The sequence below is a fragment of the Vespula pensylvanica genome, chromosome 2 (assembly GCF_014466175.1).
Source record: "Vespula pensylvanica isolate Volc-1 chromosome 2, ASM1446617v1, whole genome shotgun sequence".
Lineage (NCBI taxonomy): Eukaryota > Metazoa > Arthropoda > Insecta > Hymenoptera > Vespidae > Vespula > Vespula pensylvanica.
The window spans coordinates 12,176,420-12,192,191 of record NC_057686.1 but is presented as its reverse complement, the minus strand read 5'-3'; the positions used below and the strand labels follow the sequence as shown (position 1 = coordinate 12,192,191).

Sequence of the window (15,772 nt, the reverse complement as noted above, 5' to 3'; positions counted from 1 at the left end):
GTAAGCTTTACACGTGAAAGAACGAGATGGACCCTTGAAAAAACCCCAGGGCGCCTATAACTTTATATATCTATCCGTAGTTAGTAATACGACACCATTAACTTATACGTTTACGTGCTAAATTATGTGAATAAAATAATGAATGGCAAAGGGGCTATATTATTAATTTATATATGTATATATATATATATATATATATATATATGTATATGTATTAATTTATATATATATAATTATAATAAATAGAGAACCCTCAGCAAATTGTAGGCGAGGAATGGATTAAAAATAAAAATGTGTAAAACGCAATTCCTGTGTGAATGCATTCACAAAAATTAGTGAAAATAATTATTAATCACATCATTCAAAAAAAGAAAAAAAAGGGACGAGGGTGCATCGTGTTCGTCGTTTAAAAGAATTTTCATTTTATCACATTGTTGTTTTCAACCAAGAGACTGTCATTTTATCATTCACGTGTTCTATTAACTGACCGTAAAATTATTTATTATTATATGTACTCCGTATGGTACACCAAGTTTACTAATAAAGTAACATGTATCCTTGTGTTGTTTCTGAATTTTATAATTAATAAAATGAAAACGCGCATTGGTATTTTAAGAATTACTAATTAAGTGGAAAGAAATGAAAAAGAGAAAAGCATTTTAAATACATGTCGGTTACAATTCTTGTCTTATTTCGTTGTTTGTCAGAAATAAAATAATTTTTCGTATATATCAAATATATAATCCTTTAGAATCTTAATCTGTACAGGAAACTTATGATTGTGTGAAAACAATTTTCTGATAAAGTCATAATAAATTACATAATTATGCTGAATGATCGCTACAATTATAAGTGCAATCACATTATTAAAATAAATGCCCATTTTTTAAATAATTATATGTAAAATCAAAATTTTACGATTCGCAAGCTTCTGTTTAAAGTGATTCTGATCAAACTACAAATTATACTTGCATATAAATCTAGTAGAAAGTCATAAAAGTGTTAATTAGGGCAAAGTTTTTAGCGATGTTTCAAATCAACGTTGTAAAATTAATTATCTGTATAATGATAAAATGAATTTAAAAATCTGTTATATTGCTACATCGAGTATCCTTAAAATGTGGTAATAAACATACATTTGATATAACTTTTTTACATTATGCATGTAAACATTCAGTGATACCACAAAAATGAACAATTGAAAAAAGTTGGTTAAAATCAGACTGCTAATTAATTATTTAATTATAATATATAGATTTTAACCTCCACACTCTATTGTACTGTATTCGTCCAGCATGCCTGATTAATAAGATATTTCAATTGAAATAATTTCATTATGTATTAAATTTATCGAATATCTTTGTATTTTATATTATGTATTTCGAATATGTAAATCTGTCGGATACATTAAGATTTTTTTCTATCATAACAATCACTTATAATAACATTTTATATGATTTAAATAATATTTTTTATTTCATAAGAGAAATTAACGAATTATTAAAATTAATAGTAAAAATAATAGAACAGTAAAAATATTTATTTTCAAAATTCTTCACATCTAGTGAATATCTTTTAACAATTCTGATTGGTTTTGTCGAAGTCTAGTTCTCATTGCCAGACAAAATTACTAGGCGAGTAAAAATGATAAATACATCGAAATTGTAAAACCACTATAAAAGATCAATAAGTAACTTTTTACAATATAACTTTTTTTATATCTTATATATATATAGATATATATTGTTTTTGGTTTTTACCCTATGAAAATTAAGAATCTATTTTTCTCAGTTTTTATTGTATATTGTATAGGGTTTTTCTTTTTAAATAAAACAACGTTGTTAGTCTTTGACTACTTATTTTTCAGATGGTTTAACTTATTTATAAAAATACAGTTTCACATTGTGATCACGTATTATCGAGTTTTTTCTGTTTTTTTATATAAGCTTCCATACATTTTCTAATCTCATGTAATCTTATATAAAATATATGAACCATTTACGCACAATATTTGATTTGAGGAGTATGCGCAAAAGTTTCTGCGCAAATGCTACTTATCTCACTTGTATTTACGTTTATATTATATGAGAATGTATTAAGCTTATGTCTGTACGCAATGTATGTAAGCAATGCGAACAGAATTAGTTGTTGGAAGCATTGTTTTTGTTAAATTTCGTGATAAGTCCATAAAATAATGAGTATATCGACCTCAACAAATGTAAACCATAGTGGACATTCTCATAGCGGAGAAGCTTTCTTAAATATCCCAGTTGAATCCTCAAATTTAGATGCTTTAGCGACCAAACGGAGAAGGTATGTATATATAAACTGTTGTTTATATCTCCCAGCATGACGCTAATCAAATCTTTTGAATATCACGTATTCAAACAAATCAAATTTTCATTTGAAGTGTTTTTATAGAGTTTTCAGCTTACTATGAGTACTCAACAATTGTATATTTAAAACAAAAGCACTACTAATCTTAGTTACCTTTAAAATATTATTAATTATTTATGTATGTATTTCGTTGTTTCTTATACTTTATTAATAATTAAATCTTTTTTTACCTAATAGTTCATCGCGTACGATAAAACGCAGAAAATTTGATGATGAATTGGTGGAAACAACATTTAACCTTCAACCTTCTACCGCAAGCACAAAATCAGCATCAAGAACAAGGACTTTATCGGTGTCTGCTAGTCCACAGGATGTCTTGCCATCACAAATTCTTGCAAGTCCTATGCAAATGCCATCAAACGTGACACAAAATGATAGATGTAATCGTAGGCCTTCTAGGCCAAGTGGTTCAAATGGATCTGGAAGAAAGAGTAAAAAAAACAAAAGTCATTCACATTCGGTGAATGCTACAAAAGATCTTGGCCGATGGAAGCCTACTGATGATTTAGCTTTAATAACTGGTGTACAACAAACAAATGATCTACGAATGGTAAGATATTGAATTATATATAATTTTTTACTTTTTACTTTTACAATCAATAAAAACCTTATAATAAATGTTATCCAATATAATTAGAAGTTGGTGTTTGTCAGGTACATCGTGGTACAAAATTTTCATGTCGATTTACACTTCAAGAAATTCAGCAAAGATGGTATGCTTTATTATATGATAGTGCAGTTTCTCGTGTAGCAGTTCAAGCTATGAGGAATTTACATCCTGAATTAATTGCTAGTGTGCAAGCAAGAACTTTATATAGTAAAGCTGAAGAAGATCTTCTTGGTACTGTTAAATCAGTAAGTATATAGTCAGAGAGTAAATGGTAGCCTTTTTCTATATTTTTTGATGATATTTTTAATATGCGTTTTATATTAACTCAGACTTCTCAACCAACATTAGAAGTTTTTCAAGAACTTCTTGAAGCAAATGCACATACATTTTATCCACATAGAACAGCTAAAGCACTACTTGCTCACTGGCAGTTGATGAAGCAGTACCATCTATTGCCAGATCAAACAGTTCAAAGTTTACCTAGAGGTGAACATGTATTAAATTTCTCTGATGCTGAAGATATGATTGCTGATGCAGAATTAATGGAGCAGAAAGATGAAGCAGTAGATGTCGAACTTGTAACTTTGGATAGGAAAAATAAAAGAGAAATTAGGATGTTAGAGAATGAACTTGGAAGATGGCAAGTTCTTGTTGACAGTGTAACAGGTGTTAATCCACCAGATTTTGACAATCAGACGTTAGCGATACTCAGAGGTCGACTTGTCAGATATCTTATGAGATCTCGAGAGGTAATATTTACCATGATAATACATATATAAAACACTTAAACATATATAAACATAATATTGTATAAAACTTTATTTTTAAGATAACCGTAGGACGATCTACGAAGGACCATAATGTCGACGTGGATTTGAGTTTAGAAGGACCAGCATGGAAAGTATCTCGTAGACAAGGTACAATTCGTTTACGAAATAATGGTGATTTCTTTTTATCTTCTGAAGGAAAAAGACCAATTTTTGTGGATAGTAGACCGATTCTTGCTGGAAATAAAATAAAATTGAACAATAACAGTGTAATTGAGGTAATCGCTAACTTTTTAAAAATTATATGCAGTTATAATTTATTGGATATTATGAACCACCAAAATAAATATTATTTATATTTAAATATTAATTACTTTTATAAATAATAGTAATAATATACAAACGTTCAATGTTTATTATTATACATTGCAGATAGCAGGGCTGAGATTCATATTTTTAATAAATCAAGAACTCATTTCAGTAATACGCCAGGAAGCTGTTAAACTCAATTTAAATCCTTAAGTTATATATAATATATGTGACCAAGAATAATGCATTGAATACTCCTACAATTATTTTTAAAATTGATATATGTGAATTTTAATTTGTTATATTTGACATTCGTACTGCGTATTATTTCTAGTACAAATTTATAATTATGATTGCGTTCTCCGTGTTAGAGTAAAATGTAAGTTGTCAAGGTGCAAAAAACTGACTATGAAGTATACAATCTGCAAAATGATGATATTTCGCTCTTACACGTTGAATTGTATATCTAATGAACCGTGCCAATATATGGACAATGTATATTTTCATTTATTTTTCATTATTAATTAGAGATACAATATATCTTGTACAGAAGCAGTCATATAGCAGTCGTACTATATAATGTTAGTGCTTTTTATAATAAAGGGCACAAAAAAAATTTTTATTTCTTTCTGCTCCCTATGAATAATTAGACTTATTGATCTAAGTTGTATAAGTTTATAATATATTGATGAATTGTCCAATTAAATCCCGCAAAAATTTTTTTGCAATATTTAGAATAAATTGATAATAATAGGAATAAAATTATACAAGAAATAAGAATTATCCATATCATTTAATTATTCTTAAATATAAGATGTAAAATAGTAAGATAGAAAAAGTTTTGCTGTTTAATAATTATTTGTTAATATGCTCCAATTTAAAAATTACTTTTCCTATTTACAAAATTGTGAAAAATGGGTCTTATATATAACATTTTTCATTAAAATAAATTTTAAAGAACAGTTCATAGCATATTCATTTTTTTGATTTTAAAAAAGAATATTATTTAAATAAAAGATTAATAATTTTTTCCTCCTATTATATAAGGTGTATAAAAAAAAGTGAAAGTAAAACGTTCGTTTCAAGGTCATTTGATATAGTGCATTCGCACACAATAATTGTGCTTCTACAATGCCACAATATCGAGTGATAAATAAATTCCAAACATCAGTTTCAATCAATTCTCAGATATCTTTTGCAAATGGTAGCCTAAAAAGATATCGTAACAAAGATAACAAACAGTAATTCATTAGTCATGGGTTTGAAACATTGTAAAGAATTTTCCTCTACAGATGACTATGAGAGAGAACGATATAAATCTACGGAGAAAGGTATAACAATACGTTTTCCAATTATTTTATTCGTATATTTTAACAAATAGAAATCGTATTAACAAATTTATCATTGAATATATCATGAAATATTTCGCAAAGCTATATATTATTTCGATCACTTTAAATTAATAATTTACACATATGTGCTTATAATAGACACTTGTAAACGATCCAAATCATTTAATTATTTATGTTTCTTTTTATCTATTCCTTTAAAGATTACATTTTTAATCTTGTTTTTCAATAATATATCAAAATAACCAACTAATCAGTAACAACCGTAATTGGCTATGATGATAAAAAGAATATCTTTTTTAAACGCAGTATTGCCTATACTGTAGATTCTACAGGTCCGTTCACGTGATTTACAAATGAAGGAAATATCCTTAATCATATATCTTTCTTATCGGTTTAACTATAATAATAGTTACAGTATTCCTATGTATATGTTTGATGTTAATTGAAGTTTATTGAAAAATCCTTATTTTTTATTATATTATGCGGAGTTTGTAAAGTACACATGAGAATTCCAATTACTGTTGTAGTGACTGGAAATATCAAGATTATTTTATAAACGATATGGGATGATTGCTTTTATATCGGATATTGTTCTAAAAAAAAAAAAAAAAAGAAAAAAAAAGAAAAAAAAACGAACTGGTCAAACGAGTCTTCAAATGTACAATGAGTTCCAGAATTATTCTTCCTCTGTATTATCATATGCATAATTTATCAAAACATCTGCGGTAATTAATGATTATGATTCAACTGTTAGATTATTGTACGATTTCTGTCGTGTTTTGTATGCTTGTCTAAATTTTTCCGCCAATAAGGCGAACATTTGTTTGCGTTTAAAATTGACATTGAACAGATGTTCTATTCATTAAATCGAGATAAGTTGTAGGTAATAATGGCCGGTCTGTCATTAATTAAATGAATTGTTTTCTTTCTTTTAATTATATTCATTTTAATTTTATCCAAATATACGATAAGAATTATGCAATAACCTAATACGTGGCTAATATAATTTTTGTCATTCTAGCAGTTTTTCTTTTTAATTAATCTATAGTTGACAATGTTTTATCGACGCATGCGGAATTAAAATTTCATCTCTCTGTGGAACTTTCTTTCGACGTTCAGCTGTTTTAAGTCAATATAGTGTAATTTCAATTAGGTTACGATTTCGAATATATGAAAAAGAACAATCCTTTGATTTCGTATAGTACAGAATAATATAATTAATTATTTCTAATTTATAAATCGATGGATTTTTTTCTTTGACTCCTAATACTTTCGAACTTTTTGTGTACGTTTTATCAATATAAATATCTCTTTATTTTATTGAAGTTACTTAACAAATCCCAAGTTTGTAATGTCAACATATGGGGAGAATAAGAGAAAAATTCATATCTGTAATCAATGTAATAAAGAACAAGATGTTAGTAAAACACATAATAGAGGATCATGCTGTTGTTCTTGTAAGTTTGTTACAATATAATTTCTAATATACATTAAATGATAATAATATTGATTATTAAAATTGTTATACTTTTAACTTTTTATATTTTCATATACTATATATTTGTTTTGAATATATATAAAATCAAAGTTCTTTTTATTTTTAGGTGTACCACAAAAATATGATTATATAGAAGATGTAGTATGCAATGAAAATGATATTAGTGAAAATGAAATGAAAGTGGTAACTCTTGGAAAGAATGATGCTAAAGTTTTACTAGTAAAACAAAAGGGGGAAATACATGCACTTGGAACAAAATGTACCCATTATGGAGCTCCATTGCATACAGGTGCATTAGGTGATGGAATAGTAAGATGTCCATGGCATGGAGCTTGCTTCAATATCAAAACAGGTGATATAGAAGATTATCCAGGATTAGATTCTTTACCTTGTTATAAGGTGAGTACACAATTTAATATTTTCTAAGAAACATTTTATTAAAAAATCAAGAATTTAATATAGTTTTTTTTGACACACAATACATTATTTATATTATATATTAGTAATAAGAATAAATATAAATATATATATATATATATATAGGTAACTATAGATGAAGCAGGACTTGTACGTGTCCAAGCAAAAGTTAAAGATTTAGAAATTAATAAACGTGTTAAAGATATGTGTGAATATGATGTTAAAAATTCAAAAACTGTTCTAATTATTGGTGGTGGTCCTGCAGCTGCAACATGTGCTGAAAGTTTACGTCAAGAAGGCTTTACAGGAAAAATTATTTTAATCAGCAAAGAAAAAGTACTACCTTATGACAGAGTGAAAGTATCTAAAGTAATGAATTTTGATGTGAATAAATTTTCTTTAAGACAACCAAGTTTTTACAATGACCACAAAATTGAAACAAAACTAGGTCAAGAAGCTATAGGTAAAAACAATATATATATATATATATATATATATATATATATTATAATAATTTATATTAAGATAAATTATCAATAATAATCATAAATTATATATAGATATGTATGTGTATGTGTGTGTGTGTGTGTATAGTTTCATTATTGCTTTCTATTATTGCAGGTCTGGATACAGATGAAAATATTATTACGCTTAACAATTCTGAAACATTAAAATATGATTACTTATTTCTTTGCACTGGCTGCAAAGCAAGAGTACCTGATTTATCTGGAGTTAATTTAGAAAATATTTTCATATTACGCAATTATACTGATTCACATGCTGTACAAAAAGTATTACATCCTAATAAACATATGGTTATATATGGCTTAGGTTTTATTGGTATGGAAGCAGCTTCTTATTGCATAGATAAGTGTGCATCTGTAACCATCATAGGGCGAGACAGTGTACCTTTAGATGCAATTTTTGGTAGAGAGATTGGTAATAGAATTCGAGAGGAATTTGAAACAAAAGGTATTTCAATGAAGATTTCTATAATTTTACGAATTGAAATATCTGATTTGTCTCTATTATAATGTAACTATTTTTTTTTTTTAGGCATTAAATTTATATTTAATAATAGTATATCAAAGTTTCTTGCTAAAGAAGACAATGATAACATATTAGGCAAAATTGAGCTATCTAATGGTAATATTCTTGAAGCAGATATATGTATTATTGGAATAGGTACAACATTTTATACAGATTGGTTAAAAGAATCAAAAATTAAAATGTTGGACAATGGTGGAATTATTGTAGATAAGGTATTACTTCTATATTGGATATTATTTTTCATTGTTTTATTTATGTTTATTTTATCAGTAAGATAGTTCTTTAATAATTTTTTTTTGTTAATTATAGTATTTGAAAACAAATATTGAAAATGTATATGCTGGTGGGGACATAGCTTATGCTCCAGTATTAGGCTCTGATCATATTTCTGCTACTATTGGACATTATGGTTTAGCTCATTATCATGGTAAAATAGCAGCTTTAAATATTTGCAACAAAGAAACAGCTTTATACAGCGTCCCATTCTTCTGGACTAATTTATTGGGAAAGAGTTATAGATATGCAGGTAAACATTTTATTTTTTTTTAGAAATAAAATTGCAATTATAAAAAATTTGTATATGTATATATATAATATTATATTTTTTAATAAGTCAAGAATTTAAATACTTTTAGGATACGGCAAATCAGATAAAGTAATCATTTATGGTTCTTTAGAAAACTTGCAATATTTTGCTTATTATGTAAAAGATGGTAAAATAATAGCAATGAGTAGTGTTGGAGCAGATCCAGTTGTAGCAGATTTTGCAAATTTGTTGGCAAAGAAACAAATCTTAATGGAGGATGATATTAAAAATAATCCTTTTGAGTGGATGAGTGATAAAACTAAAGATGTAGTAAATAAATTCCAACTACTACATACTTAATAGAAATAATTGTCTCCTTCATATGTCCTTTTTCTTATATCTTTTTTTCTCAAAATTAATATATTGTATTTAAAAAAGTGTAAAGAAATATTTAAAAATATATGTATATAAACGGAAATATATACCTTTATCCATAATAATGAATTTTTATATCATAATTTTTTTTCTTTTATTAATAATTTAAAAAAATAATTACAAATTATTGTATAATTTTATTGATATATTCATTTAACTTCTTCGAATTAATATATTTAGAGAGGTATTTTTGGTTTTGTTGATAACAACAGTTGGTATTTTTAAATATTTAATGTTCTAAGGACCTTGAATCGTCTTAATGACAAACTTGAAATTATATTGTTGATACCAGATATCTAACCTAACATACTTTGAAAAAGCGTAACAGGCTTGTTTTTGTATAGTGTATGGTATTTATTGCCACAGTGATCGTTGTTACGGCTTGTTTATTTACAGTATGAAGAAATTGTACTGAATTTGAAGGAGAAATATCTAAAAAGAGAATAGAATTTTCTTTTATTAGTAAAACTTTACGAGAGTGCAATAAATATACGACTTCAAGTAAAAAATTAACGATGTCTACATTTAAGGTAAATTAATATTAAAAATATATCACTAAACATTAATTTATTTTTATGTTATATTATTATACATGTGTTTTTACCGTATTTTTATATTCCTAACGAAATAGTATTAATGAATCTAAGCAGAGATAATATATACAATATAAAATTAATTGCTCGATATTATTAATTTTTCACTTTTAAATGTATTATTTAGCCAAGTGATTCTAAAAAAGAGGAATTCCGTAAATATTTAGAAAGAGCAGGCGTTATGGATGCCCTTACTAAAGTACTTGTTTCGCTATATGAAGAAACAGAAAAACCAAATGATGCTTTAGAGTATCCTTTATTTTATTAATTTAATATAAAGTGGGACTTTTAAGATATAATGTTTAAATAAGAAAATAAAACATCCTTAATAAAAATTTGTAGATATATACGTAAGAATCTTGGAGACATAACCGAGAATGGTCTAGAGATTGACACATTAAAGAAGGAATTAGACGATGCTAGAGCAAAAATTAATGAATTAAGAGAAAAACTAGTTAAATATGAAGTAGACGAAACAAATGATTAAATGCAGACTTTCTTACATTAACTTTTTTATTAATAAAATAATAATAGAAACTGGACCTTAACTAAGCATTGACAGAGTTACATTAATTATATCTTTATATGTGTATTTTCAATATTTTGAAAATTTAAATGTATAAAAAATATAAAAATCTGAAAATAATTGTCTTAAAACATCTAATTATAAAAATGACTTCATTTTTAAAATTGTTTCATGATTTAATTAAATTCAAATTTATGATAATTGTACTTTACATTCTAGACATGTAACAAAATAAATGCTATCATACAATAGCATTTAATTATCAAAATTAATAGCTATAATAATTGCCAATAATTCAGATTTAAAACTAAATAAATATTTTCCATACCAAAAATTATATAGTACTAGTAACATTTTCTCAGTATTATATTTATGATCTCACATGTATTCTTTTACAATTACATCCTTTAGCAAAGTATTATTACAATAATAATATTTATGTAATAATCATCATACATGTTTACTTTTGTTTATTTATATTTTCATAAATAAATAACTATTATAAAAATAGCCTCGCATAATATTACATTTAAGTTTTTAGCTTATTGTACTATGAAAATAAAAACTGGTTTATATTTTTTGTAATTCGTGTATTTTATTGGCGATATAAACTCATTTAAAATATAAGCAGATATTAGAAGTAAAATTTGTAGATTCCTTTAGAAGTTGTATACAAGAGTCATGAATAGAAAATAATTTCATGGGATCTTGAGTGCTTGTCTACGTTTAACATCCCAGTTATAAATCCTTGTCATATTTACGTGCATAGTGGTAAATTGATCTCTGACAAAATCTAAGTCATGTTCCACGTATCCTAAATTTTTCTTAGCTGCTTCAATATTTTTAGTTAACATTTCTTGAGCATCATCAAGTGTATATTCCAACATTACATTTGCCCCGAGCCAAAGGCAAACTTTACCTGTAGGTGGAATAGTAGCTTTTGCAAAAACTTGTTCAGATAAAAGAAATTGAGTTTCTAAATCATGACTATTATCTTTCTCAATTTGTAATTTTTCAATCATTTCTAATGATCTTTCTAGATCTGGTATCTGTGCTTTTAATCGTCTTCTTTTATTAACCAAATTATATTCCATGAATTTATATTTCATATGATTTTCATCTAGTTTTTGGAGAACTTTATTCACGGATTCGTTCTCTGGTCTTGCCATGAATGCATCCACATCTTCCTAAAAATTAGAAAGGATTGACTTTTACAACTGATTCTTAAATATATTTTAATAATGAAAATAATACGAATGCAAAAATTATACGTATATATTGTTTGAAATAATATTTAATGTTATATAGAACGTTTCTATGTAAGGAATTGTTCGGAGGTAATAAGTAGCAACCGTACAAATCTATATTTAAATAAGTATGGATGTAAAAGTAAACCTATGAGAGATGATTATTATAATAAATATATTTACTACAAAGTCTGCTTCTGGAATACCAGCATAAGATTTTTTTTGTGATTCAATCTCAATATCTAATTTATTCTTACTCTCCTCCATGTTTACTTGGTTATGTGACTACGAAATGGAATTATATCGAACATTCAGAATCGATGTTTCCTTTTTCTATAGAACATCAAATACACAATCGAAATATTTTTATCGATATATCGATGTTTTGAATTTAGAATTGAAGAATTACTTAGAACATTACTTAGCTTTATACATTATATAATATATTTGGATAATCTAAAACAAAAAGGAACAAATATTTTATTTATTTATTACCTTTTTTAAAGTTAAACAAAACTTTTCATTTTCTCATGCGGAATGTGACCAAGTTGCGAGGATATCATTTTTTTATAAAAATAAGTGGATAATAAAATAAAAAATTCTCTTTTGTGAAGAATTTAGATATTTATTATATTGACAAATTTAATGTCATATTTTTCAATTTCGAATATATATATAAATATAATATAATACATATAATACATACGTACGTACAGGCACGCGCGCACACACGCACACACACGCGCACATACATTGTGAATAGTCATTGGTATATGAATCTTGAATTTGTAACAATCATTAATTTCTGCTTATAATTTTTGTTTTATATTTTATATTACGAATATTAAGCAATTATAAAAATAAATAAAATATTTCAGTAAAAGTTATTAAATGTTATAAACAAATTAATTTCTTATAATTGGTGAAATTAGTAATAAAATCAGTACACAGATAATTAAAAAAAATTGTACAGATTTTAATATTCTTTTTCACTGATTTTTCTTTACTCTGATCAATTATACAGTTTAAATAGCACTTATTTTATATTTAATAACTATATTCGAAATTCTATTAATTTTAGGAAGAATTCAAAGTATTAAATATAATATTAATTTTCTCTTTTAAAGTAGAATCAATATTTTTGTAATCAAGTACATTCTTCAATGCTGTTGTTAATCCTGCAGTATTATTCAAATGCTGTTTAATAATATCTGTAACAAATATATCAGGATATATTTTTATAAAATGTAAAAGAAACGAAGAGATTATATTAGATAAAAAAAAAATTATATATCATACCTAATTTAATTATGCTGTCTATAAAAGAAAACATATTATAAATAATGGGTAATTCTAAAGTAGAAGCATTTTCTTCAAGAAACCTGCATATGACATGACCAATGTTATTTTCAATGAGAGCATTTTTAAATTGCATTGGACACATAGTAGCTAAATATGTTAAACTTAAAATGGCTTCATTTTGCATTAAAGCATGTTCTGCTAATACCATTTTTATTAGATATTGAGTACCACCATATTTTATAATTACTAGAGCAACATCTTTATCTCTAGAAAGAAAAAATAACATTATGTTTATAGAGGATATTATTATTTTAAGATATATAAAATATAATCAAAAATATGTGTTACTTACCTGCTATTATTAATTAGCCATGCAAGTAAACGATTTGCTTCACCTTGTACTCCTGGGTGATCGTCTATACCACACCATACCACAGCTCTTTTAATAAGATCTTCTTTTTTCCCTAAAGATACAGCAGCTTCCTCTATGTACAGAGTTTAAAAAAGTACAGCATAATGGCAATCAATTTATGCCACAAAACAATTTCACATGCTTTCAAATCAAAACATTTTCAACATACTTTGTCCATCGATTACAATTCTCAGAGTTCCCAATAATTTGAATACTATTGGAAAAGTTGGTATATCCAACATGGGATAGAGAATGTCAATTAAACCATCCTTCAATATAATGGGTTTATTATCAACAGGAATGACAAGATTATGAAGAGCACTCAATAAGGCATGTTGAAATCTGATATCACTATTTTTGCTATCATTTTTCTGAATTAATTGTAATAACTTCTTATGAATATCCTGTTCTACCATCATTTTGCAATGAGTATATGTTCGTGCAAAATTTCCCACAGCTAATACAGCTGTTACTTGAAAATCTTCATCATTGCTATCTAACCATTTGACAAAATTGTTATAAACTGTGCCTTTACCATTATTATATAATATATTCATACTATTATCTGAAAAATAATATTGATTATGAATTCTATCAACAGATAATTACAATTGATACTTACCTCCAGTTAGGATCAAAATAATTAAATTACATGCAACTTTTAGAACAGATCTTGTCTCTTCACTTGTACATTTTGGACCATGAGTTTCTATAAGCTTCAAAAGTAATTCAGGAATGTTTGCCTTTGTAAGTAATAATTTAACTTCTTCTGTGATTAAAATTATAAATATATAATAGCAAAATTATGAAATAAACTTGAATAATTCATGTTATCAGATATATATTTGTTTGGTTATACAATAAATTATTTTACCATCATCAGCTTGATCATAAAGAAGTTCTAAACACATTTCAGAGATTTCCAAAGATGTACTATTACTTAATATGTTTACTATAATTTTAGTTAATCTTTCATCTAAAAATGTTACATTGGCATCATTTAATACTCCTAATGTCAACAAAATATGTGTGACTGTTTCTTCTGCAGTAACACCATCAATTTCTAGTATATTACAAAGAACTTGAATAATGTTCCCTTCCAATGCCTATGAAAATTTATTTGTAAATTAATTTTGTGTTAAGAATATCACATAAAACTTAGTTTTACTATAAGATTTAAACCTGTTGTTGCAAGGATTCTTGATCCACAAGAAAATTCAATAATAATCCACTTGCCACCCTTCTCAATATATTGGCACTTTCTATATCTTTTAAATCTGCAGCTCTTTTTAACATTTGTAAAATATATTTTAAACCATCTTTTTTCTTAATCATTACTTTTCCATTTTCTGAAATGATTGACATCATAATATTATTTTCATATACAATTTTATAAATAAACTATATACAAATATTATTTTGTAAATAAATAATAAATAGTTTTTCATTACTATTTTCATAACATATATTCCCAAGGGCTCTAGAAGCCTGTATTAATACATTAATATTGTCTTCTTTCAATAATTCTATTAATGTTTCTACTATGTCTGTATTTGTACATTGTTCCCTTCCCTTCTCTGTTTTGGTCATTTCTGCAATAGCTTTTGCTGTTTGTGCGACAACGTCTTTAGATTTATCTCTTAATAGCATCAAAATAGTATCATTAGGTAAAAGGTCTATTGTTTCTGAAAACAATATTTGATATTTGCATATCTTCTTTAAATAAAGATTATCTTATTCTATAAAATGTAAAACCTTGGATTGAATTTTCCTTAATTAAGGAATCCAATATTTGCATGACGTCAGTATTTCTGCTTTCTTCGTCTTCATTTCTAATTTTAATAACATTTCTCAGATCAGCAACAAGTGTAACAATGTTATATTGACTATTTCCTGCAATCAAATTTTCCTATATTTATTATACAAAAAGTGATTTCTATAATCCATAATTTTGTTTCTCATATAAGTATACGTCTTTTACATGATATAAAAAAAAGTTAAGTATTCAAAATCAAATTACCTTCCATTTACGTGATAAGATTCACTTTCTGTCAAATATTTAATATATTTTGGAATGTACTTAGTTGTATATAAAAGTTATCTAGGTTTTTTTCATGCAGATTGTACTGATACATAATGGCGGTGTATTTAAATTCCAATGACTGTCGATAAGTCACAAGCCATTAAATAAATCTTACGTATAAGAAACTTCTTTAATTTATATTTTAATAAAGATAAATTATTTTTTAAAGATAAATTATAATGTGTAAGCTATAGAATACTATATTTACGTTTTAAGATATTTATTATGAATATTCAAAAATATAGATT

The 15,772-nt window shown here is 25.8% G+C and overlaps 5 protein-coding genes across 9 annotated transcripts; 3 read left to right on the top strand and 2 right to left on the bottom strand.

The window, feature by feature from the left end:
• The first annotated feature begins 1,919 nt into the window (after positions 1-1,919).
• Positions 1,920-4,845, top strand: LOC122637962 (microspherule protein 1). The gene is made up of 6 exons (XM_043830514.1): positions 1,920-2,313; positions 2,575-2,947; positions 3,052-3,252; positions 3,337-3,756; positions 3,837-4,052; positions 4,207-4,845. Exons 1-6 carry the CDS (start codon positions 2,195-2,197, stop codon positions 4,294-4,296), a joined length of 1,419 nt encoding a protein of 472 aa, XP_043686449.1. The 5' UTR covers positions 1,920-2,194; the 3' UTR covers positions 4,297-4,845.
• Positions 4,846-5,204: 359 nt separating this feature from the next.
• LOC122637945 (apoptosis-inducing factor 3) lies at positions 5,205-9,400 on the top strand. Of its 5 annotated transcripts, none has more exons than XM_043830487.1 (8): positions 5,225-5,414; positions 6,762-6,892; positions 7,040-7,332; positions 7,477-7,813; positions 7,972-8,322; positions 8,407-8,612; positions 8,710-8,926; positions 9,036-9,400. In XM_043830487.1, exons 2-8 carry the CDS (start codon positions 6,787-6,789, stop codon positions 9,284-9,286), a joined length of 1,761 nt encoding a protein of 586 aa, XP_043686422.1. In that variant the 5' UTR covers positions 5,225-5,414; positions 6,762-6,786; the 3' UTR covers positions 9,287-9,400. The 5 variants fall into 5 exon arrangements, with proteins under 5 accessions (XP_043686425.1, XP_043686422.1, XP_043686421.1 ...); XM_043830486.1 differs by lacking the exon at positions 5,225-5,414 and adding an exon at positions 6,051-6,160; XM_043830488.1 differs by lacking the exon at positions 5,225-5,414 and adding an exon at positions 6,194-6,318.
• A 190-nt stretch (positions 9,401-9,590) lies between these two features.
• Positions 9,591-10,618, top strand: LOC122637664 (c-Myc-binding protein homolog). Its single transcript, XM_043829953.1, has 3 exons — positions 9,591-9,891; positions 10,082-10,203; positions 10,297-10,618. The coding sequence occupies exons 1-3, from the start codon at positions 9,877-9,879 to the stop codon at positions 10,439-10,441; spliced, it is 282 nt and encodes a 93-aa protein (XP_043685888.1). The 5' UTR covers positions 9,591-9,876; the 3' UTR covers positions 10,442-10,618.
• Positions 10,619-11,055: 437 nt separating this feature from the next.
• On the bottom strand, positions 11,056-12,069 carry LOC122637662 (prefoldin subunit 3). The gene is made up of 2 exons (XM_043829950.1): positions 11,911-12,069; positions 11,056-11,667 (listed from the first exon to the last, which is right to left on the bottom strand). The coding sequence occupies exons 1-2, from the start codon at positions 11,992-11,994 to the stop codon at positions 11,179-11,181; spliced, it is 573 nt and encodes a 190-aa protein (XP_043685885.1). The 5' UTR covers positions 11,995-12,069; the 3' UTR covers positions 11,056-11,178.
• Positions 12,070-12,402: 333 nt separating this feature from the next.
• On the bottom strand, positions 12,403-15,600 carry LOC122637659 (rap1 GTPase-GDP dissociation stimulator 1-B). The gene is made up of 10 exons (XM_043829946.1): positions 15,462-15,600; positions 15,197-15,334; positions 14,893-15,126; positions 14,624-14,790; positions 14,316-14,547; positions 14,064-14,210; positions 13,611-14,006; positions 13,382-13,514; positions 13,027-13,295; positions 12,403-12,938 (listed from the first exon to the last, which is right to left on the bottom strand). The coding sequence occupies exons 1-10, from the start codon at positions 15,466-15,468 to the stop codon at positions 12,805-12,807; spliced, it is 1,857 nt and encodes a 618-aa protein (XP_043685881.1). The 5' UTR covers positions 15,469-15,600; the 3' UTR covers positions 12,403-12,804.
• Positions 15,601-15,772: the final 172 nt, after the last annotated feature.